A 26,286-nucleotide genomic window follows, 5' to 3' on the forward strand; every position below is an offset into this window, starting at 1 on the left:
CTTGTCATTCATATAAATATTTTATATGAGAATTTAGGAAGCATGGTTAATAGGTTTGCAGACGGCACCAAAATTCATGATACAGTAGAGAGTGAAGGTGGTTATCTAAGATTTCAAAGGGATCTTGATTAATCGTGTCAATGGTGTGAGGAGTGCAAGATGAAGTTTAATTTGGATAAATATGAGGTGTCCCATTCTGGTAAGGTGAACAAGGGCAGGTCTTATACAATTATTGGTAGGGTCCTTGGTAGTGTAGTCGAACAGAGAGACCTAGGGGTTCAGGTATACAGCTCTTTGAAAGTGTGTCACAGGCAGATAGAGTGGTTAAGAAGGCATTGAGCATGTTTGCCTTCATTGCTCAGACTACTGAGTATCAGAGTTGGGATGTTACGTTGCAGTTGTACAGCATGCTGGTAAAGCCACTTTTGGAGTAATGTGTTCAAGGTCTGGTCGCCCTGCTATATGAAGATTATTAAATTGGAGAGGATTCAGAAAATATTTGCAAGCACGTTAACAGAGCTGGAAGATTTGAGTTAAAAAGGAGAGGTTGCCTGGCCTAGAACTTTTTTCACTGGAGCATGAGACGTTGAGGGGTTCGATTGTAAAGGTTTATAAAATCATAACAGCATAGATAGGGTAAATAGCAATAGTCTTTTCCCTAGGATAGGGGATTTCAAAACCAGGAGGCATATTTTGATGGTACGAAGAAAAAGATTTTAAAAAGGGACATGACAAGCACACAGAGTGTAGTTTTGTGTGTGAAATGAACTGCCAGTGAAAGCAGTCGATGCAAATACAGTTACAACATTTAAATGACATTTGAACAGGGACATAAATAAGTAAGATTTAGAGGGATCTGAACAAAACACAGGCAAATGGCTAGTTTGGGAAACTTGGTCGGCATGGACAAGTTGGACCGAAGGTTCTGTTTTCATGCTATATGACTCTATGACTTTATGGGGGTTGGGTGTTGGAAAAAAGGGAAAAAGAGGAACATTTCCTTTTTTCCATCAAAATTTAAATGCTCATCACCCTAAATCACAATTATATTTAACACAATTATAAAAGTTCCAGCCCCACCAACCCTCTTCTCATAACTCAAACACTCCACTCCATTCCTGGCAACAATTATATTACAGCAATTTAGTCAATTTCCAAGTGTAAAGTACAAACAGTGAAGTGCTTTAATTAATTCCAGAATTAAATATGTAAATTATAGAATTCTTATACAAACAGATTAGAAGGCTGTAGGGTGATGCACTAGAATGGATACAGAAGAGATTCACCAGAATGCTGTCCGGTTTGGAGTGATTCAGCTATGGAGACAGACTAGATAGGATGGGGCCCTTTACCGAACAGGAAAGGTTCAGGTTAAAGGGTCTAATTGAAGTTTACAAAGTTGCAAGGGGCATATACTGTACAGAAACAAAAAATAAAAGTGCTGGAGAAACTTGGCAGGTCTGGTAGGATCTCTACAGAGCAAAACAGAGTTATGTGCTAGGTTTCTGGACTCAAAACGTGTCCTCAGTTTTCTTTCTACAAATGTTGCCAGACCTGCTGAGATTCTCCAGCATTTTGTTTTTACTTCAGATTTTCAGTACCTGCAGTTTTTCATTAATTATTAGTGGGGAGACATTTTTATCCTGAGTAGAGAGGTCAATAACCAGGAGGCACAGTTTTCTGGTAAGGAGCAGGTATTTGTGGGTTCTGAGAAGATTTGTAGTTCAGATTGTGGATCTGGATCTAAGTTTGATTGCTGAGCTGTAAGGTTCATTTTCAGATGTTTCGTCACCATACTCGGTAACATCAGTAGTGAGGCTCTGGTGAAGGAATGGCATTAGTGACCTGCTTTCTATTTATAAATCCATCCTAGGACAAGCCAAACAGAGACACACACGAGAATTCCTAGAAGCAAGGCATTCCAACTGGAACTCTAACAATGAACACACTGACTTGAATCACATTTATCACCCCTGGGAAAAAGAACAGGAAATGACATCACCACATGTAATGACATCACCAAACCATGAAAACCTGAACACAAATAAAAAGCTAGCCTACCACCAGTGCTTCACTGGAGGCTCATTGATGATGTTACCTAATACAGCGATGAAACATCTGAAAACAAATAGTCTAGCTCACCGAACAAACTTACATCCAGAACCTCAACCTGAACTACAAATCTTCTCAAAACTTTCTAAGTGAAAAAGCTGTCTTAGTAAGAGGATTAAATTAAAACTTCCAGGATGCAGACAAGAAAGATTTCTAAGCAGCGGTTGAAACAACAGTTAGACAACGGACTCACAGAAGAAACCTAGCAAACCATCAGACAGACAGTTGTACCAATATTAAGCAGGAAAAAGAATGGAAACACACTCAATACACAAGAAAGGAAAGTACTAGATGGACTCAAAAAGGATAAAAACATTGTCTGCAGGTAGGAGAACAAAGGGTGCTCGAACAAACTACATTGAGAAAATGAATGTACTGCTTGCAGATACTGACACTTATCAACAGGTGGCAATAGACCTGATCCCACAACTAAAGAACCGAATCACAGCCCTACTCAAAAAGCTTCCAAACTCTGGAGAATTAAATAAGACAGACTTCCAAAAAATGAAACCAGACAGATCCAACACACCGCGCTTCTACAGATTACCCAAAATTCACGAAGCAGGAGACCCCTCAGACTGATAGTCTCACTACCTGGAACACCAACGTACAGATTAGCCAAGGAGCTACACCAAAGACTACAATACCTAGAAGACTCATGACACTCCATCCAAGAATTCCTGAACAACAAAGACACCAAGATAGAAGAGAATGAAATAATGGTCTCTTTTGATAGAACACCCCTGCTCACATCCATCAGCATCAAGCTGGCCGAGGAAACACTGACTACACTATTAGAAAAACCAAAGACACATACACCAAACACCACCAACTTCATCAGCGAGGACTACATTGTCATGCTAGTGGACCTATGCCTTACCACTCATTTCACTTTCAACAACAACTATAGACAAAACCAACAGGACACCCATGGGATCTCCGATATCAGGGCTCCTAGCAGAGGCAGTAATACAAAGACTTAAACAAACAGCTGATCCAACCTTTGGGTCCGCTACGTGGATGACACCTTTGTCATCAGAAAAACGAAACAAGATAGAAGAGACATTTAACATGATCAACAACACCCTCACAGGCATAAAGTTCACCAAAGAGGAAGAAACAGTCAACAAACTCGCATTCCCGGACGTCACAGTTGAAAGTAAAAATTCCTGAAGAAGGGCTCTAGCCCGAAATGTCGAATTTCCTGTTCCTTGGATGCTGCCTAACCTGCTGCGCTTTAACCAGCAACACATTTTCAGCGTCACAGTTGAAAGAAAGGACAACGGAGAAGTACAAACCTGCGTATACAGAAAACCGACAAATACTGACCAAATACTTAACTACACCAGCAACCATCCCAACACACACAAACAAAGCTGTATCAGAACACTATTCCGATGAGCCACCACACACTGCAGCACAGGCAAACTTCGGAAAACAGAGGAGAACCACCTATACAACGTATTCAAGAAGTACGGATACTCCAAAAATACAGTGTGCAGATTCCTCAAGAACAAACCACGACAAGCAGACCAAACACAGCCAGAAACCCTAACCACCTTACCGTTAATCAAAGAAGTTTCAGAAATGACAGCCAGACTACTAAGACCCCTCTGAATCCTAGTAGCACACAACCCTAGTAGCACATACGGGCGGCACGGTGGCACAGTGGTTAGCACTGCTGCCTCACAGCGCCAGAGACCTGGGTTCAATTCCCGCCTCAGGCGACAGACTGTGTGAAGTTTGCACATTCTCCCCGTGTCTGCGTGGGTTTCCTCCGGGTACTCCGGTTTCCTCCCACAGTCCAAAGATGTGCGGGTCAGGTGAATTGACCATGCTAAATTGCCTGTAGTGTTAGGTAAAGGGGTAAATGTAGGGGTATGGGTGGATTGCGCTTCGGCGGGTCGGTGTGGACTTGTTGGGCCGAAGGGCCTGTTTCCACACTGTAAGTAATCTAATCTAAACCCACCAACACACTCAAACAAAAATTAACCAACTTTAAAGACCCAGTACAACCCATGGACAAAACCAACGTCATCTACAAAATTCCATGCAAGGACTGCCACAAACACTACGTAGGACAAACAGGAAGAACGTTAGACACCAGGATACACAAACACCAGCTAACCACAAAATGACATGACCCTCTCTCCCTCGTAGCCCTACACACGGATGAAAAAAACCCACCATTTCGACTGGGACAACACATCTATCCTGGGACAGGCTAAGCAAAGACATGCCAGAGAATTCCTAGAGGCCTGGCACTCCAACCATAATGCCATAAACAAACACATAGATCTAGATGCCATCTATCAACCCCTCAGAAAACGAACAGGAAATAACATCACCTCACACCCCAGGAACCCCTTCCAGGAGAAAGATATAAATAGAAAGCAGGAGACAACAGCTTCACTTCACTTGGAGGTCGCCACTGATGATGTTACCTAGCTAGGTAATGAAACGTCTGGATATTAAACCTACAGCTCAACGAGCAAACCTACACCCTAAATATGCTTACTGGCATAAAATTCACTAAACAGGATGAAAACAACAACAAACTGCCATTCCTAAGTGTCACAGTAGAGCGAACACTCAAAGGGGAACTTCAACCAATGTCCACAGGAAAACGACACATACGGACCACATACTGATCTACAGAAGCAACCATCCCAACACCCACAAACGAAGCTGCATGCGAACATTTTTTCAACAAACTACCACACACTGTAGCACAGCAGAACTACAAAGAACAGAGGAAAATCACCTCTACAGCATATTCAAAAAGAACAGGCATCTAATTAACACAGATTACTTAACAACAAACCTAAACAAGCAGACTAAATGCATCCAGAAACCCTAGCCACTCTCCCCTACATCGAAGATATCTCAGAAATGACTACCAGACTACTCAGACCCTTTAGCATCATGGTAGCCCACAAACCCAGCAACACACTAAAACAGCAGCTAATGAACTTGAAAGACACTGTACAGACAAGCAAAACTAAAGTCACTTACAAAATACTTTGCAAGAACTGCAGCAAACACAACATTGGACAAACAGGCAGAAAACTAGCCACCAGGATACATAAGCATCAACTAGCCACAAAAAGACATGACCTACTCTCACTAGTTCCTTACATGCAGATGATGAAGGACACACTTCGACTGTGACAACACATCCATCCTAAGATGAGCCAAATAGAGACATTCACGAGAATTCCTAGAAGCATGGCGATCCAACAACCACATCAATTTGGACCCCATTTACTACCCTCTAAGAAAAAGAACACGAAATGACACCACAACAAATGACATTACCACAAGAAACAATCCAAGGAAACCTACACACATAAATAGAAAGCAGGTCATTAATACCAGTACTTCACCAGAGGCTTACCTGGTAGCATGCTTTGTGAAGATTTGTAGCTCAGGTTGAGGTTCTGGATGTATGTTTGCTTGCTGAGCTGGAAGGTTCATTTTCAGACGTTTCATCACCATACTAGGTAGCCTCTGGACGAAGCACTACTGGTGTTTCCTGCTTTCTATTTATATGGTTGGGTTTCCTTGAATTCCGAGAAGCATGGCATTCTAATTGGAACACTATCAACAAACACAATGACTTGAACTCCATTTACCCCCCCCCGAGAAAAAGAACAGGAAATGACATCACCATAGGACATGACAGCAACCAAGGAAAACAAAACATATAAATAGAAAGCAGGAAACACCAGCAGTGCTTTGTCTGGAGGCTCACTGCAGATGTTACCTAGTATGGTGATGAAACATCTGCAAATGAACCTTCCAGCTCAGTGAGCAAACGTACATCCATGTTACCTGGCATGGTGACGAAATGTCTAAAAACAAACTTTCCAGCTCACCGAGCAAACTTATATCTAAGGAGCAGGTGGTTTAGAGAGGATTTGAAGAAACTTTTTTCACCCAGAGGGAGGAACCATTAAAACATTTAAGCAGCTGAAACATTGCAACATACAAGATGGAACATGGGATTAGAATAATAGACACTTGCTGATCAATATGGACACGATGCATCAAAGGGCCATTTTCTATTTTGGAAGTACACTATGACTCAAATTTATCATGTGGACCATACATACAAAACTTCATTCTAGTTGGTGACAAATTCAATAAAAGCATTTGTTGGGTTCCAGTTATCACAGTCCTAACATTTACCTGTATCAGACATTTAACAGAGTATTTATTAAAAACAAAACACTGGTAAAAATGAAATCTAAAAATACAAAAGATTGAACCCTTCATAAAGAATGGCCTCTCCTTCTCCAGATGCTGACAGACCAGAATATTTCACCATTTGTTTTCATATCTGCCCCTCAATAGTTCTAGTAAAACATCTTTAGTCCTAATTGTTAACCGTTTCTCTGCAGATTTTGTCTGGCCTGCTAAGTATTAATCAAGAAGTTAGGTTACACCTGAAACCTGAAACGTCGACATCTTCCTGCCTCCTGATGCTGCCTGGCTTGCTATGTTCTTCTAGCCTCCTGCCTGCCAGTTATGTATTTTCAGCATTCCTGTTGTGACCTCAACTTGAGGTTTTACTTTGCTTAATTATGCCAATAAAACCTGCATTGTTTCTGTCTTTGTGCTATATTTCTTAAAGCCATTGGTAATAAATCTCCTTGCAATACATGATGAGTTTCTATTCAATGAGATACCAATAATCAAATCAAAGTTGAGTACAAAACAGTCAATATTAATGCTACCATTATTGTATTATTAGTGTTATAATTTAGTACCAACTACTATCAATTTCTCAATAAACAGACTTCTGTTACCTCGCATTTTACAGGAGTAAGTTATTGAATTTATCTGGACAATTCTAGAAAGAACTGAGCCACACCGAACATGCACGTCTCAAGCTCAATTCCTAAACTCTGAAATTCTGGCAGCAATTGCCCAAATGTCTTTGTTTAGGGAAGTGGAAAGAAGCAAACAACTTGGGCTGATCATCACAATTGCTGCTCAATGACTTCTGTTCGAAATTATTCCACATGAACTACAGACTTACTTGTTAGATGATTAGATTAGATTCCCTACAATGCAGAAACAGGCCCTTCGGCCCAATAAGTCCACGCCGACCCTCCAAAGACTAACCCACCCAGACCAATTCCCCTACTCCCTACCAACGTACCTATCACTGTGGGCAATTTAGCATGGACAATTCACCTGACACGCATGACTGTGGGAGGAAACCGGAGCACCCGGAGAAAACCCATGCAGTCACAGGAAAAATATCTGTGTGGCGTTTGCACAGTCACCTGAAGCTGGAATCAAACCTGGGTCCCTGGCGCTGCGAGGCAGCAGTGCTAACCACTGTGCCACCATGCCACCCTAATTTCACCCACAGTTGATCAGATTACCAGCACACCATCCAGAAATATGCAGCAAGATATCAACACATGGGTGAGCTGAGAGAGCACTCAGCATGATCAATAATATTTGGTTAGCTGAAGTGAAAATTGCAGGAACAATAGAAGTATTGTAGCTATATAACTACTCAAAAGAATACCTGAAAACAAAAAAGTCTTCTAAAATAAATTGAGTTTTACCTTTGACAGAAGTGATGACTACAGCGGACTACAACATGCATACAATGAATTGCCACAATTCCCATGAGCACAAGACTGACTGGTCCTAGCTGAAAGAGACACATACACAATATTATTAACAGCTATTTGTAATATCATCATCTCATATATTCACAAATTCATCTGTTCTGTAACTTATAAATCATCTTTATTCAATTTCAATATAGTTCAAGTTGCAATCAAACTCAAATAAGAAGTATTAGTGTTATAGATTAAAAGGTAAGATGTCAGCAAATCAAAAAGACCTGGATTTGCTTAACAAACGATTGAATTTTATGACGATAGTAATTAATTAAGGTAATTAAGTAATTAAGATGGTGATTAGAGAGTTTCTGGATATCATTTAACAAATGCTTGCTGGAAACCCATGTAAAGTTCCTCATATTAATGATTTGGAGACCCCAGTGGTGGACTGAGGTGTACAAAGTTAAAAATCACACAACACCAGGTTATAGTCCAACAGGTTTATTTGGAAGCACTAGCTTTCAGAGAACTGCTCCTTCATCGGGTGATTGTGGAGAATAAGGTTGTAAAACACAGAATTTATAGCACAAGTTTACAGTGTCAGACTAATTCTAATCTATAAAAAACGGATTTACAGAATCTTATTTTGATTCATGCAGTTTTTGAGCAAAGTAAAATGGAATTCAGCCTGACCATTATGGAACAGACAGCCTCACAGGGAGCTAACACCTTCAATACCTTATCTGGGCCGACATGACACCAATTGTTAAAATCCACTTGAGAATGTAACTTTTAAAAAAAGTTTTGCGATTCATATATCAAAGAACTGAAACCAACATGGTCATTCTAAAAGAGACATAACAAACAATCCATTTTTCAATGTATAATTTCAGTTACATCACACTGTAAACTTTTGCTATAAATTCTGTGTTTTACAATCTTATTCTCCAAAATCACTTGATGAAGGAGCAGCACTCCAAAAGCTAGTGCTTCCAAATTACTCCTGTTGGGAGTATAACCTGGTGTTCTGTGATTTTTAACTTCCTCATAACAGACCGTGAGCTGAAAGTTAAGTTCATGGTGTTGTAACAAATTACTAACCTGGTTATCAAATTAACTCACTGGCAGGAGACCGAACAGGGTTTGACAGGAAGCACTAATTGGTAGGATTTGACTAGTGATGTACTACAAGAATTTGTTTTGGGGTGTCAGCTATGCACAATATTTATTTCTGACTTTGATATCTTGCTTTCTTCTTCATCCAAATTCATTTTTCATCACACAAAGTTAGGTGGCAATGAAAGTAATGCAGATGCAAGTGTAAAATTACTAAGGCAAGCTATTTCGAACATAGGCAATTGAGAGATCATCCACTTTGGACTTAAAAAGAACAGAGCATAAAGCTGGCTAAATGGCGAAAATCTAGACATTTTCAAAGAAAGAGGCACAAAGTCAAAGCTTCTTGGCTTGCAGTCATCCAGGACTAGAGTGAAAGAAACTAAGCACAGGAAAAGAACATCAATTTGTACAGCATGAGAAGAGGTTGGTGATTGCTGAACTACACTTGCCATGAAGATGCAACAAGGACTGTTAAATGTTAACCTTAATTCACTGATTAAACTTAATCTGAATGGGTAAATTATTTGGTCAAGGAGTGCCACAGGGAAGCCAGCAGGAATTAAACATTTCCATACCCCTTTCTTCAATGAAAAAGGTATAAGGTATGGATGTAATTTTAAGGTGACTGGAGGAAAGTTTAGGGGAGATGTCGGAGGTAGGATCTCTACACAGAGAGTGGTGGGTGTGTGGAACACACTACCACTTGTAGTAGTAGAGTCAGATACATTAGGGACATTGAAGTGACTCTTGGATAGGACACAAGGATGATAGTACAATGAAGAGTATGTAGGTTAGTTTGATCTTAGAGTAGAGTAAAAGATCGGCACAACATCGAGGGCCAGAGGGCCTGTACTATGCTGTACAGTTGTATAATCTATATTCCGAATTATTTTTGCCTTCATAGAATAGGGTCCTGTGTGAACATGTAGCTACAAGCACAAATAAACAAATCACATTACCAACCCAACTGAATCTTAAATTGGTTTACGGTTTAATTATTAGCAAAGGCAGGATTATTTACTAAATGTTGGAAATTGCACTCAGACGTTTGTAAGTATAGGCTGGTTGTGCACAGTTGGCACATAGCCTCCAGCTGAGTCACATGGACAGGTGGCCTGATATAGCTCGCCTATCATATGTCTCAGCCTGCATACCTGGCATCACACCAGCACATTGAAACGGATACCTTTTGAGGTCCTCTCCAGAGAATACTCAAGAAAATAAAAAAGGATAACAAAGAAATGCTACAGATTTTGATCAAGTATTTTATTTCTGCGTTCACAGAAGATTCTTGAAAATCAGGAAGTGAAAGAGAGGAATGAACTTGAAACTAGCTGTAGCGAAAAGTATCTTTTAAATTTATTCATTCACCAGATGGGGACATTGCTGGGTAGGCCAGTATTTATTGCCTATCCGCAGTTTCCCAGAGGGCAGTGAAGGGTCAACCGTTGCTATGGATCTAGAGTCGGATGCATGCCAGATCAGGTAAAGGTGGCAGTTTCCTTCCGTGAAGGTGAACCAGCTGAATTTTTTCTGACAACTGGCAATGGATTTGTGGCCATTATTTGACTCTTCATTCCAGAATTTTTACTGAAGTCAAAGTGCACCATCTGTTATGCCAGGTTTTGAAGCCGGGTCCCCAGAACATTACCTGTGAGGATCTGAAGCCTGAAAACAGGTTGAGATAACTAGTTGCTGTCAGAAACAAACACTTAACACATGCCCTTAATAACTTAGGTGACAATAAAATGGCTTCTCAATGCAAATAATATGACAAAATGGTTTCTCGGCTGCAAATTGACAATTCTGCTAAAAGCTGCATAAAATGGGTTTCAAGTCTGCCATAAATGACAGCATAGTCTGCTTCAACAGCATAGAAATAACTAGACTAGATAAGGTATTACTGTTCATCCTAACTGACCTTGAGGTGCAGGTCCAAAGACTCAATTAGTGAGATAAGGGTGGCCTGAGTGTTGGAAAACAAAGCTGGTTCCCAGGAAATATCATTGAACCAAGTATCTATCAAATAACACTATAGCGTCCTCACTTTTGCCTTACTGTCAACATGACTGAGCAATTATTTAAAATATATCACCTTTAAATGAGTGTCACTACAATAGTTCTTGATCATTTCTTGGCAAGCTCCAGCAATCTTTTCAGTTGTGCAATTTAGACAAGATTCATCATTTCATAAAAAGATGCACATATGCAAAATATAGACAACTATTGGACAAAGAAGTCTTAAGCATACAAGTATTTGGAAATGCTAATTATCTGCCTCGAAGAGCACCATGAAAATATGAACCCTACTAATACTTCATTTGCCATATGCAAATAACAACATTAAAGAAAAATAATTTTCTGGAACTTTCTCAGCTTTAAAAACAACTCTCAAACAGACCTGCCCTTTTAAATAATGCAAATTAGCTCTTACCAAAAGACCTGCATTTTTGACTGCAAGTGGCAAACCTAGAAGCCCAGTTCCAATGTTTCCTTTCAACAAATGAATCAATGTCTGGGTAAACCTGCAAAAATATAAAGGGCATAAGATTGTCAAATAAACTCAGATTATCTTCTGCTTTATTATTTCAGTAATATCAAAATTCAGCTTCTTTTTTCCATTAAAAAGTTAAGATTTAATTGAATTATTAACTGAGATCTTGGCAAGATGGTACTAACTTAGTATCAAAGAAGACACCTCTGTAGAAAGAATATTTTGGAAAGAAAGGACTACACAGTCAACAAAATATTAAATTTAACGTTAAAAAAAAGACTCATTTGTACAACGCTGTTTATGAATCTCAGGGCATGTCGAAAACCAGTAAGGTCAAAGGATTATTGAATAGAAACAAGTTAGTATGATCCTAGCCCATGTTAATATGGGCAACTCAGATTCCAGACTCAAATCTGGCTTAAGAGATCATATTTTGGTGTTACGGAGGTAGACTTTCACTGAAAGACAAACTGGCAATGCTAAAGATTTGGGCTTAACAATAAGACAGAATCAAAAACAGAAATAACTCGAGAAATTGAGCAGATCTGGCAGTATCTCTGCAGAGAAACCAGAGTCAATATTCTAGGTCCTGCGACCTTCCTTCAGAACTCTTACAGAACAGTTTGATTATGCCAATGAAGGTAAAATTTAAGTTTAAAGATTTTGAAATACAAAGTAAAATACAATCACATTAATCCCAACAGCATCCCAACTCAAACACCACTGAGAAATCTCTTGTCTGTCCCACATAATTTGACTTAGCTGTAGCTTCAATTCCCAGTCATGAGGATTTGATTGCGTCTTCCTTGATTCATAGAATCATTGCATCTGAAATCACTACAGTGCAGAAAGAGTCCATTCAGCCCATCCAGTTGGCAATGGCCCTCCAAATAGAATCCCACCTTTTCCCAGTAACTCCTGCATTTACACCGGCTAACATACATATCCTTCTACACTTACAGGGCAATTCACCATGGCCAGTTCACCTAACGTTTGGACTCTGGAAAGAAACCAGAGCACCTGGCAAAAGCCCACACCAGCATGGGGAGAACATAAAAATTCCATGGTCACTCAAGGCTTGAATCAAACATGAGTCCTGGCAACGTGAGGCAGCATGAGGAAGTTGAACAACTATACTAATACTTTGCATCTGGCCTTATGTTCACCTGGACCAACTCAGGCGCCTCCCTTCCCTTCCTGGACCTCTCCATCTCCATCTGCAGCGACCGACTCAACAAGAACATCTATTTCAAATCCACCAACTCCCATAGCAACCTGATCTACCCCCGCCCCATAAAAACGTGATCCCTTACTCCCAATTCCTTCGCCTCCGCCGTATCTGCTCCCTGGAGGAGCAATTCCACTCTAAGACATTGGAGATGACCTCCTATTTCCAGGACCGCAATTTCTCCTCCTACATGATCAACAATGCCCTCCAGCCCATCTTATCCATTTCCCACATCGCCACCCTTAAACCCCACCCCTCCAACCGCAAGGAGTATAGAAGCACCCTGGTCCTCACCTTCCACACCAATAATCTCCAGGTATAGTGCTTTATCCTCTGCCGTTTACACCACCTTTAATCAGGCACCATCACCAGGGACATATTTCCCTCTCCACTCCTATGTGCATTCCACACAGACCATTCCTGCCGTGACTCCCTCATTAAGTCCACGGACCCCACCACCACATCCTCCACACCTGGCACCTTGCCTTGCCGCTGGAAATGGTGTAAAAGCTGCATCCACACTTGCACTCTTCACCTCTGTCCAAGGCCCCAAAGGATCTTTTCACATCAGGCACAGGTTTTCCTGTACATCCACACACCTCATCTACAGCGGCCATTGCCCTTGATGTGGTCTCCTCTACATCAGGGAGGCAGAATGGCAACTCACAGAGCACCTCAGAGAACATCTCTGGAACACACGCACCTAAAAATCCCACTACCTTGTCGCCGACCACTTCAACTACCCCTCCCACTCCACCAACGTCATGCAAGTCCTGGGTCTACTCTGCTGCCAAATCCAAGCTTCCAACGTCTGGAGGAAGAACATCTTAACTTCCGCCTTGGGACCCTTCAACCATACGGCATCAACATCCACTTCACTAGTTTCCAAATCTCCTCTCCTCCCCACCTCATCCCAGATCCAACTCGGCACCGCCCTCTTGACCTGTCCCACCTGTCCATCTTCCTTGCCACTTGTCCGCATCATCCTCCCCACTGACCTATCACAATCATCGTCCACCTGCATCTACCTATTGCTTTCCCAGCTACCTTCACCCAGCCCCACTTGACTCTCCTATTTATCTCTCAGCCCCCTCCTCATCCCCACATTCCTGATGAAGGGTTTATGCCCAAAACGTTGACTCTCCTGCTCCTCGGATGCTGCCTGACCTGCTGTGCTTTTCCAGCACCATACTTTGTGACTCTGACTCTCCAGCATCTGCAGTCCTCACTTTCTCCCAACAGTGCTAACCAGTTAAGTCATGGTACCACTCCTGTCATCCAATTAAGTTCAAACTTTCTCAGGACAAATAACATTTCAGGATTTTAACTATACGTGTCTGATCTGGAACTTTTATGAAACACCTTACATCAAAATAACTTGTTTTAAGTCTGACTTTTTTTTTCCTTTCACAAGAGTAACTGCTTTGCACATTAGGCTTCAGCTAAGAAATCCACAGATCTACCCAAACTGAAACCAAGAAAAACTTGATTTTCCCCAAATATCTGGATGTTTTCGCTAAGCCCAAAAATAATTCCACAATTTTCTATTTAAATGCTTAATATTGTACACTGTTTTTTAAAACTCACAAACTCCCTCAATATAAACAAAAACTCACTACCTTCTTTCTCACATGCTGTTCTTTAAAGGAAACAACATGGCTGCAGAAATCATAAAATGGTTTCAGACACAAAATTAATATGCCAATAGTCAAAAATCTGACCTCAAAAATAAATGATTTTAAAATACATAAACTTCACAAATCTTACATTATGTAGCACATACATAAGCAAATATGGCAGTCAATATGCACATCGCAAACTGCCTGTTCCACATTTAGAACCTTCTTTTGGGTACAATAGCACCAATCGCTGTCATTAACTATCTGCATATCAGGGTGTACCAGAAAAATCCAACATTGTAAGCCAGATTTTTTTTTAAAAGAAGCCTTCAGAGTAGTACTTTATATTAGTCAAATAATTGCATTGTAAATAAACAGTGTGATTAGATTAGATATAAGACATTGAGTTATCACTGCAGGTAAACAAAATACATAGTTTTGATCAAATTCAAAATTCAACACATATCTTTATTGTCAATTTTAAGGATGTATGTGTCACTGGTAAGGTCCTAGTGAAGATGATGGCTATTCCTGAATCATTTCAACAAAAGAAACTCGCAGTACCTATCCCCAACATATCATTTCCAACTATTCTCTTGCAAACTACTTTAAACTCCAGCCAAAGACTGCCCTCAACTTTGTTTGAAAACCAAGCTCTTTGCCAAAACTAACAGCCTATATTTCTTCAAATGACCTGCTCACACAGCCAGAAAGCAGCAGAGTACTTTGTCATTAGACCAAAGAATCAGAATCATTACAGCACACTGTATTTCAACCTTGTTTTTAAAAAAAATTATCAGCTTCTCCAATCTATCAACACAACTGAAGTGCTTCATCTCTGGATTTATTCTCCTAAATTTCCCTGCACTCCAAAGCCTTAACATGCTTCTTAACATGCACTGCCCTGAATTAGTCATAGCACATAACTTGAGGCAGAATCTGTATTTCAAAAATTCACCATAAATTCCTTAATTCTGTACTTGAGGCCTTAACTTATTAAGCCCAGAAACATACATGCATTTTTTAAAATTTCTCAACATTGTGCACACATATAATCCCAGAATTCTCTGTACTTGCAGCACCTCCACTCCTCCCACTTATAAATGTCGCTTTGTTTTATATTAGCTCTTTTTATTCTTATTGTCAATACATACCATAGAGATGTACTGCACGGACATAGACCCTTCGGTCCAACTTGTCTATGTTGACCAGATATCCTAACCTATTCTAGTCCCATTCGCCAGCGCTTGGCCCATATCCCTCTAAACCCTTCCTATTCATATACCCATCTAAATGTCTTTAAATATTGTAATTGTACCAGCCTCCACCACTTCCTCCAGCATTCCATACATGCACCAACCCGTGTGTGAAAATGTTGCCCCTTAAGTCCTAGTTAAACTTATCCCCTCTCACCTTAAACTATGCCCTCTAGTTCTGGACTCCCCCACCACAGGGAAAAGATCCTTTTCGTCTATTTATCCTATCCATGCCCCTCATAAATAAGGTCACCCCTCAGCCTCCAATGCTCCAGGGAAAACAGCAACACCTATTCAGCTTTTCCTTGCAGCTCAAATCCTCCAACCCTGGCAACATCCTTGGAAGGCTTTTCTGAACCTTTTCAAGTTTCATAACATCTTTCCGATAGGAAGGAGACCAGAATTGCACGCAATATTCCAAAAGCGACCTAACCAATGTCCTGTACAGCCGCAACATGACCTCCCATCTCCTGTACTCAATACTCTGACCAATAAAGGAAAGCATACCAAACGCCTTCTTCATTATCCTACCTACCTGTGACTCCACTTTCAAGGAGCTATGAACATGCACTCCAGGGTCTCTTTGTTCAGCAAAACTCTCCAGAACTTTACCATTAAGCGTATAAGTCCTGCTCTGATTTGTTTTTCCAAAATGCAGCACTCCACATTTATCTTACTTAAATTCCATCTGCCACTCCTCGTCCTATTGTCCCATCTGATCAAGATCCCAGTGTACTCTAAGATAACCTTCACTGCCCATTATATCTCAAGTTTTGGCATCATCTGCAAACTTATTAACTATACTTCCTATGTTCACATTCAAATATCTTGCACTTCTCTAAAATAAATTTCATCTGTCACATATTTAGCTGTTCCACTTTCAAGATTTGTCTCATTTTTTAGTTTTTAGAATTGTACATAAAAATATGAATTGGGAGCAGGAGAGGCCATCTACCTTCTTGAAACACTTCTGACATTCAAAGAGATCAAAGCTGATTACCTTACTTCACATTCCTGTCTACACCCAATAACCTTTCATTCCCTCACCCATCTCTCTTTGTTTTAAAAATATTCAAAGGCTGAGCTTCCACCCTCAAGATGCTCGCCATAAAATTGAATACAATGTTTCAAAACCTGGTTCAAAAAGTAAATTTTCCATTAACTACGTAATCCCCCCCTCACCCTTTTGGGTGACTGTGTAAGGATAAAGCATTAGCAAAAATTCCACAAACGGACATCAATTGTTTGATTAGAGTGGTGCTGGAAAAGCACAGCAGTTGAGGCAGCATCTGAGGAGCAGGAAAATTGACGTTTCGGGCAAAAGCCCTTCATCAGGAATACAGGCAGAGTGCCTGAAGGGTGGAGAGATAAATGAGAGGAGGGTAGGAAGAAAGTAGCATAGAGTACAATAGGTGAGTGGGGTGGGGACAAAGGTGATAGGTCAGGGAGGAGGGTGAGGGAAGGTAGAAAAGAGTACAATGGGTGGATGGGGATCAGATGAAGGTGATAGGTCAGAGAGGAGGGTGGAATGGATAGGTGGAAAAGAAGATAGGCAGTTAGGACAGGTCATGGGCATGATGGGAGAGATAAATGAGAGGAGGGTGGGGTGGGGAGAAAGTGCCCTTCAGGCACTCTGCTTGTATTCCTGATGAACGGCTTTTGCCCGAAACGTCGATTTTTCTGCTCCTTAGATGCTGCCTCAACTGCTGTGCTTTTCCAGCACCACTCTAATCCAGAATCTAGTTTCTAGCATCTGCAGTCATTGTCCTTACCTAATCAATTCATATTGGGCCTGATGACCCCTCCAGCTATACATGTCTTGAAATCCTTTTCACTGTCCCCTCCATAAAAAGTTAACAAACTTCGGTAGCAATCTACTTAACATGTATTTCATTTTCTTTTAAATATACATGCAAAATGATTTAGATCTGTGATATATTGATTGTGACCCAATAAATTCAAACCCTTCTGAATCTGCATCTGTACTCCCTCATTATTTTTCTTTCCACTCATTTAGTAATCATTTGAAAATCTTAAAAGTCATGCTTACTGTACTCTTGTACAAATCACAGATCAATTTATGTAATTAGACAGGAGCTTGCAGGGGTTGACTGGAATAATGTGTTTCCAGGCAAAGGGACCTCTGGCAAGTGGGAGGTCTTTAAAAGTGATATAGCCAGAGCACAAAGGTCTATATGCTGCTGTGAGGGTGAAAGGCAAGGTTCACACGAATAGGGAACCCTGGATGACAAGAAACATTGACCAGAAAAAATGCATTATTTCCATTTCCCATAATATCACAATTCATCAGAGACATATTGACTTCAGTCTTGAACATGTTCAATAATTCAGTTTCCACAATTCTCTGCGGTAGACACTTCTAAAGATTTACTGAGTGAAGAAATTCCTTTCAACTCAAATCTCAGGTTAAGGTGCAGGCCATTTAAGACTACATCCCTGGTTCTTCAGTAACCAGCCAAGGAAACATCCTATCCCTACCCACACTGACATCCTGTGTGATGACATTTATTGAGATTATTCAAAAAATGAGAGGCACTCAGGAATACAGGCTCAGTAACCTCAATCTCTCCTCATAAGAATACACCATCATCCCAATTATTAATCTGGTTAAATTTTAAACTACTCCTCTACGACATGCAGACACAGGGAGAATATGCAAACTCCACACAGACAGACAGTCGCCCAAGGGTGGAATTGAACCCAGATACCTAGTGCTGTGAGGTTGCAGTGCTAACCATTGAGTCAACATGCCACCCCAATCTATGTTGGCTTAAACTAATTTTGCTCTGATTTTCTAAATGTTCATTTATCATGTACTTAATAATGCATTCTGACATATTTTTACTTAGGAAGGAGAGCAGAATTGTACAAAATACTCCAGGTGATCATCAAGGCTGCATATAACTGCAGCAACCCACTTTCACTTCTGAACTCAAATATGCTTAGATTGAATTTGCCTTTCAAAATGCTTTCTGCACCTGCATGCCAGCTTTTAGTGACTCATGGAAAAGAACACCATGACTATTATAGACACCCATACAGTTACCAACCTCTCACCATTCAAGGACTGTTCAGCTGTACATATTACAATCTATCTGCCAAATTCTAGCCTATTCACTTCGCTTGTTCAAGTTCTCAAACCCCTTGTGTCCCCTCCTCACAACCCAAGTACACACTCAATTTGGTGTCATCAACAAATCTGGAAATATTAAAACGGATCTCCCCATACAAATCATTTATGTAGATTGTGAAGAGTTGTGGACCAAACACTGACCATTGTAGCAACTCATTAATAACATCCTCACATCTTGAGAATGATCTATTTATTCCTACTCTATTTCTCAATCTCTATTAACATATTCCTTAATGTGTTCCAGTTTCATTCACTGCAACTCTGTGAGGGATCTAACTAAAGGTGTTTTGAAAATCCAAATATACTTCACCCATTAGTTTTCCACTGTCCACAGTATAAGCAATATCCTCAAAACTCCAACAAGTTTATAAAATATGATCATCCTTTTATAAATCATAGAATCCCTACACTGTGGAAACAGGCCATTTGGCCCAAAAAGTCCATACCGTCCCTCCAAGAGTATCCCACCCTGACCCATACCCCTACCCTGTTACTTTTTACATTTCGCTTGACTAATGCACCCACCTACACATCCCTAAACACTATGGGCAATTTAGCATGGCCAACTCACCTAACTCGCACATCTTTAGACTGTGGGAGAAAACCAGAGCATCCAGAGGAAACCCATGCAGACACGGGGAGAATATGCAAACTCCACACAGACAGTCGCCCAAGGTTGTAATCGAACCCAGGTCCCTAGTGCTGTGAGGTTGCAGTGCTAACCATTGATGAGCTGAAAATATGTTGCTGGAAAAGCGCAGTAGGTCAGGCGGTATCCAAGGAGCAGGAGATTCGACATTTCGGGCATAAGCCCTTCTCCTGAAGAAGGGCTTATGCCCGAAATGTCGAATCTCCTGTTCCTTGGATGCCGTCTGACCTGCTGCGCTTTTCCAGCAACACATTTTCAGCTCTGATCTCCAGCATCTGCAGACCTCACTTTCTCCCTGTGCTAACCATTGAGTCAACATGCCACCCCAATCTATGTTGGCTTAAACTAATTTTGCTCTGATTTTCTAAATGTTCATTTATCGTGTACTTAATAATGCTAAGAGGTGGAGAGTTCTCCAATCTCCCAATTCCTTTTTAAATCGTGAGGTAACATTTGATACTTTCCAGTTAGTAGAAACCTTTCTAGCATCTATAGAGTTGTGCAGAATAACCACTAATTTGTCTATTATCTCAACTGCTACTTCCTTAAACATTATAGGATGAAGTTCCATTGACTATAAAAAAGTTACAGCATAGTTTTGGTGCAAAGGGATCGGAGTACCCTTGTTCAGTTAATGAAGAGGGCAAATGGAATTTTGACATTTATTGCTAAACTTAGAATTGTACTGACCATGGTGCCATTCTAAATTAATCACACCTACAAGGTCTGTATCTCTCTAATCCCTTCCTGTCTGTACTTCTGTCTAATACCTCTTAAATGGTGTTATCATGTCTGCTTCTACCACCTCCCCTGTCAGCGCGATCCAGGCACCTGCTGCCCTCTGTGTAAAAAAACTTGCTTTGCACATCTCCTTTCAACTTTGCCCCCTCACCTTAAACCTATGCACCTTAGTATTTGACACTTCCACCCGAGGAGAAAGATTCCAAATATCTACCTTATGTATGCCCCTCATAATTTTATATACTGCCACCAAGTTGCTCCTCACAGTCTGATGCTCTAATGAACACAATCCAAGTTTGTCCAATGTCTCCTATGTGGACACCTAAAGTTTTTTAGATTAGATTAGATTCCCAACAGTGTGGGAATAGGCCCTTCAGCTCAACTAGTCCACACCGACCCTCTGAAGAGTAACCCACCCATTTCCCTCTGACTGATGCACCGAAGACTATGGGTAATTTAACATGGCCAATTCACCTGACTTGCACATCTTAGGAGTATGAGAGGAAACCGGAACACTCAGAGAATGCGCAAATTCACACAGACAGTCGTCCAAGGCTGGAATCAAACCTGGGTCCCTGGCCCTGTGAGGCAGCAGTGCTAACCACTGAGCCATCGTGCCGCCCATTTATACAGTTGCAACATGACTTGCCAACTTTTAAATTCATGCCCCGACCGATGAAGGTAAGCATGCAGTATATTTTCTTTACCACCTTATCCTCGTGTTGTCACTAAAAAGAGCTACGAACTTGCACAAGATCCCTCTGTTTGTCAATGCTCCTGAGAATTCTGCCATTTCTATATATTGTCCTGTTGCAATTGACCTCCCAAAATGCATCACCTCATATTTGTACAGATTAAACTCCATCTTCCAATTTTCTGCCCAACTTTCCAACTGACTATATCCTGCCATACGTTTTGACAACTCTAATTTTCATATTGTCTGCAAGATTAATAATCAGACCACATACATTTCCATCCAAAACATTATAAACAACAACAGAGCTCCAGCACTGATCCGTGTGGAGAACCAATAGTCACAGACCTACACTCAGAAAAACACCCTTCCACAACCAGCCTTTCTTCAATGACCAAGCCAAATTTATACACAACTAACCAATTCATCTGGGATCCCACATAATGTAACCTTCTGGACCAGCCTACTGAGTGGCACCTTGTCAAATGCTTAAGTAAAGTCCACGTAGACAACATCCACTGCCCTACCTTCATCAATCACTTTTGTCACTTCCTCCAAAAACTCAATCGAATGTGTGAGACAAGCCATGCTGACTTTCCCTAACAAATCAATTATTTTCCAAATGTGAGTAAATCCGGTCCCTAAGGATCTTCTCCTATAATTTTCCTAACATTAATGCAAGGCTCAGTGACCAAATATTTCCTAGATTACCCCTGATGCCCTGCTTAAACAAAGGAGCAACAATGTTAGCTAATATGCAGTCATCTGGGAGGGTGCTTGTGGTTAAACTGCATACAAGGATATCTGTCAAGGCCACAGCAATCTCATCTCTTGCTTCCGTCAGTATCCTGAGATAGGTGCCATCAAGTCCTGACAACTGCATGATATGTCATTGTTCTGACCTAACAAGTTAATTTGGTATAATAACTAGAAGCAAATTAAATGTTTTTGAAAAGATGAGAAGAGTTCATAAAAAAGTTTCATGAAAACATAAAACATTAATCTAATTTTAAGATAACAAACACTTACGAAATTCCCTCTTCATCAGCAGGTTGTCGTAATTGTAAGTCTGTTAATTCAGGTTCTTGTTCTTCATCTGATACACCTTCGGAACTATGAGTCACTTCAATTAGAGGTTTCATAACGTCCATGTCTATAAAAGCAATACACAATTATTTTTGGATCTTCATTATTACAGTATTCTTTGATTAATCTGGATTCATGCGTTGCACACATTTTAAGAAAGCAACATGACCAGTAATAGAATTGGAAAAGAACTTGAAATCCATTTACTTTAACCCATAAAATTTCTATTCCTACAGACATGTGAAACTTATTCAGAAAGAATTAATTGTACACTAATGAACACTAAAACCTGCAGAAACTGGAAAGTTAAAATAAGTGCAGAAAATACTAGAAATATGCAGCTGGTCAAGCAGCACCTACTGAGATCAGAACAGCTAATACTGGTGCACTTGCAGGAGAATGTCATTCATCAGTTGGAATCAAGGATAAAAAATGTCAATTAAGTTTCGAACAGTAAAAAATACCATTACTTCACAATCCATTAAAACAAAAATGTTAATGAAGGTTTGTGATTGTGCAAAAAAATTCAAGGAAAATCACTCTTTCTTTAAAAAAGAATACAGTTATAAAATTGGGAATTCCCCCAAGAGCAATACCTTTACATGCATATTAGGAAACGTAAGAACATGGAAATATTTAAAAGCCATGCTAAATGTAGCTTTGGAAACTTTGATATTTTGATGATCTGTACAATTGATCATGCCATATATCCGTAAATATACCATTTCTTGGTATACAGAGACAGAGTAATCATTCATCATCATGGTAATTCTATCCTTTTGTTGACACCACTGTCCCAGCAAATGAGTTGGAGGCAGAATCCAGCTAATGGCAGGACTTTAAAGAATGTTCGCTGTATAGCGATGTGTAGCAGTATTTGAGAATTACTATTAAATATGGTAAACAAAATTCATGCATCCAAATTAGAACCACTTTTAAAGCAGTGCAATTCCTTCCAACAAATGCAGCGAGTGGAAGACAGTCATATAACACAAATTACTTTTTAGTTAATCACAGTCAATTAGTCAGGTCTGAACGCTGCCTCAGTACCAAATAGGTCAAAGTCACAAATGACACCCTACGTGATTGTGACAAAGGTCATTTATCCCACAAACCCTACTAAATCTGTCGGCAGCCTTTGACACAGTTGATCAGCCTCCTCTTATGTCATTATTTCAATGTCCATTTGCACTCACCTAGTACTATTCTTATTTATCTAAGCATTGCCAGAGAAATTATCTGCTACAGGTTTTTTTCACATTCTTACACTATTACCTCATACCCAAAGTTCCTACCTATAACCTTCTACTGGTCTTGCATTCTTTCCTTCAGCAATATCATTGAAATCAGAATTGAATCTGCATTGTAGTTCCCTTCCATATGACCACCTTTCTCAAGTAGTCCACTTGTACCAAATTAACTAATTGCTTATTTGACCTTCAGATTGTGACAAGCAGAAATTAGCCCCATCTAAACAGCTGTTGTTTTCAGTCCACACTACAAACTTCAACTCTGTTGCTGGCAATTGTGAGAATCTCAATCAGGTTGTTCACAATCTAGTGTCATACTTGAGCCCAAAATTAGTTTCTAACCAAATATTTGCACCATCACCAAAAATACTCATGTTCACCTCTGTAAAAATGTTCATCTGCTGCTGAAATACTCACCACACTATCTGTTACCTCTCTATTACACTTCCAATGCAATCCTTGCCAGTTTCTATCCTTCATTCCCTCTAAGTTTAAATTTATTTTAAGATTCAAATTCATGGCTGAAACTCTGGATGCACATGCATACATGTAGACAAGTACAGCAGATCTCCTTCCTGAAAAGCCATTAATGAAACAGATGAAGTGTAAACACTTAGAAGCAATGTAGGGTGATAATTTGTTTGCATCATAAAAAAGAGAATAGCCCTTGTTCCATCAAATCTGCATTGGTCAAAAACAAGCATTTAATTATTTTAATCTAATTTTCCAGCACTCAGTCCATAGTCTGTTTGCCTTGACATAGCAAGTGTACATCTAAATATTTTTTAAATAGTATGAGGATTTCTGCCTCTGTCACCCATACACCGTGAGCTCCAGATTCCCACCAACCTCTGAGTGAGAAGAAACTTCCTCACATCCCCTCTAAACCTCTGGCCCTTACCGTAGACCTATGCCCCTGGTCATTGATGCCTTCACCTTTCTTCCTGTCTACCGCAACTATGGTCCTCACATTTTTATATATTTTAGATCGTGACTCCTCAGATCCAAGGAGATCAACCCCAGGCCATCTAATCACTTTTCATAATAAATTCTCCAGCCCAGGCAACATCCTGCTAAATCTACTCTGCATCCTCTTCATGTAATCACAACCCTTTTATAATGTAGATTCCAGAACTGCACACAGTACTCAAGCTGTCACTTGTACAGTTTTACACAGTTTCAGCATAATCTTCCTGTTCTTAAACTCTGTTTCTCAGCTAATAAAAGCAAGTATACCATAAGTCTTCTTAACCACTTCATTTGCCTGCTATGCCAATGGAAAGACTCAGTTGGACATGCATTACCAAGATCCTCAGTGCTTCTCAAGGTCCTATTGCTTACCATGTATTTCCTTGCCTTGTTTGTCCTGCCCATGTGTCATCTCACATTTATATGGATTGAACTCCTGACCAGCTGACCAACCTGCCTCGATCTTCCTAGAATGTAATGCTATCCTCCTCAGTCTTTACTACCAGAAAAATTTTCATATCATCTTTAAACCTACTGGACAACCTCCTAACACAAATTGCAAGGGCCCCAGCAATGATAGAAAAACCTCACTGAACATGGGCTTCCAGTCACAAAAACACCTCTCAGCCATCATCTACTGCTTCCTAACACTCAGCCAATTCTAATTATACAAATTTCTTTCATCTCATGGGTTCTTATTTTCACTATCAGTCTCCCATGGGTGACTTTATCAAAAGCCTTGCTAAGTTCAAATAGACCACTTTAAATTCATTGTTCTCATTCTACACACCTAGTCACCTCTTTGAAAAATTCAAACAAGTTGGTCAAATATGACCAGCCCTTAACAATGATCTGGAGGTACCAGTTTTGGACTGGGGTGGACTGGGCGTTCCCTCCCAGTTGGGGAACACTTCAGTCATCAGGGACATTCGGCCTCGGTGACCATCCTCCAAGACAGACGTCGGGATATGCAACAAGGCAAAGTGGCCAAGCAGAGGCTGATAGCCAAGTTCACTACCCATGAGGCTGGCCTCAAGCTTAGGTTCATGTCACACTACGGGTGACCCCACTACACAATACACTCTCACAAGCACACACACTCTTACACATTAGACAATCACGAAGACCCTCTCTCATACACCCTCTTGCAGGCTTCTCCTCCGTTATACTCATGCACACACTCTACCAAGCATGCACACACACAAGCACAAAGGTTCTCATATGTGCTCAGTCTCACTCCCTCTCACACATGTACACACAAAAGCCAAGGGGTTGAATTTGCATTTATAGAATTGTATTTGCAAATACATTCTAAATTTGATCAAAAAGTACACAACCAGCAGGCAGTCAATCCATATAACATTTTATAAATTCCGACTTTGAAAATAGAACCAAGACTGGGATACAGACAGGCTCTAACCTCACACCTTTAATGCACTCAAAGATGTCTTTTTTTGTTAAAATCTTAAGTTATCTTGAGAACGTAACTTAACAGAAGTTCTGGGATTTACATATTAATGAACCAAAACCTGCAACCCATTCTAAAAGATGAAAGACTTCATAGTAATCTTGTTTTGTTCAATATATTGTTTCAATTACATGATACTGATCTTTTGCTGTAAATTCTCTTAGATCCTGCTCCACAACCACCTGAAAGCTAGTACTTCAAATTAAACCAGTTGAACTATAACCTGATGTTGTGTGATCCCTTAACAAAACATTGCTGACTGTTCTTGATTAATCTCTGCCTCTCCAAATTAGGGTTAATTCCGTCCCCCAGAATTGCATCCAATTGTTTCCTCACTATTGAGGTTAAACGCACTAGGCTGTATTTGCCTGGTCTATCCCTTGCTCCCTTGTTGAATAACAGTACCACACTGGTTTTCCTTCAGTCCTGTGGTCCAAGAGAAACCAAACATTATTGCCAGCACCCATGCTATTTCTTCCCGAGGATACATTTCACCCAGGGTTCATATTAAGCCTGCCAGACCACTCAGAATCTCCTCTCTATCTAAGCTAATTTTTAAAAAAATTATCACTCCTTCTCACTGATTTCCATACACCCAGTGTCCCTCTTACTACGGAACAGTGACGCAAAGTACATTTAGAACATTCTTATGCCCTACAGCTTCATGTGTAAATTACCTTGTGGTCTGTAATGGACTTTAATTCATTCTAGTTATGTTTTTACCCTTCATGCACTAGTAAAATACACTGGGATTTTCCTTTATTTTAGCTGCCATTATCATTTGTGACCTTTGTTCCTTCTCTATTTCCTTTTTAAATCTCCATTTGCACATTCTATACTTTTAGAGTCATAGAATCGT

The 26,286-nt window shown here is 40.2% G+C and overlaps 1 protein-coding gene across 5 annotated transcripts in view; it reads right to left on the reverse strand.

Moving 5' to 3' along the window:
* LOC132816685 (neutral amino acid uniporter 4-like) overlaps window positions 1-26,286 on the reverse strand; it is a 197,838-nt gene that overhangs the window by 162,367 nt on the left and 9,185 nt on the right. For all 5 annotated transcript variants that reach the window (XM_060826546.1, XM_060826547.1, XM_060826545.1 and 2 more), the window contains exons 2-4: window positions 21,684-21,807; window positions 11,254-11,344; window positions 7,698-7,786 (exon numbers count right to left, since the gene is read on the reverse strand). In XM_060826546.1, coding sequence (XP_060682529.1) covers window positions 7,698-7,786; window positions 11,254-11,344; window positions 21,684-21,807 — 304 coding nt within the window. The remainder of the gene's footprint in view (window positions 1-7,697; window positions 7,787-11,253; window positions 11,345-21,683; window positions 21,808-26,286) is intronic.

The sequence above is a fragment of the Hemiscyllium ocellatum genome, chromosome 6, assembly GCF_020745735.1.
Source record: "Hemiscyllium ocellatum isolate sHemOce1 chromosome 6, sHemOce1.pat.X.cur, whole genome shotgun sequence".
Taxonomy (NCBI): domain Eukaryota; kingdom Metazoa; phylum Chordata; class Chondrichthyes; order Orectolobiformes; family Hemiscylliidae; genus Hemiscyllium; species Hemiscyllium ocellatum.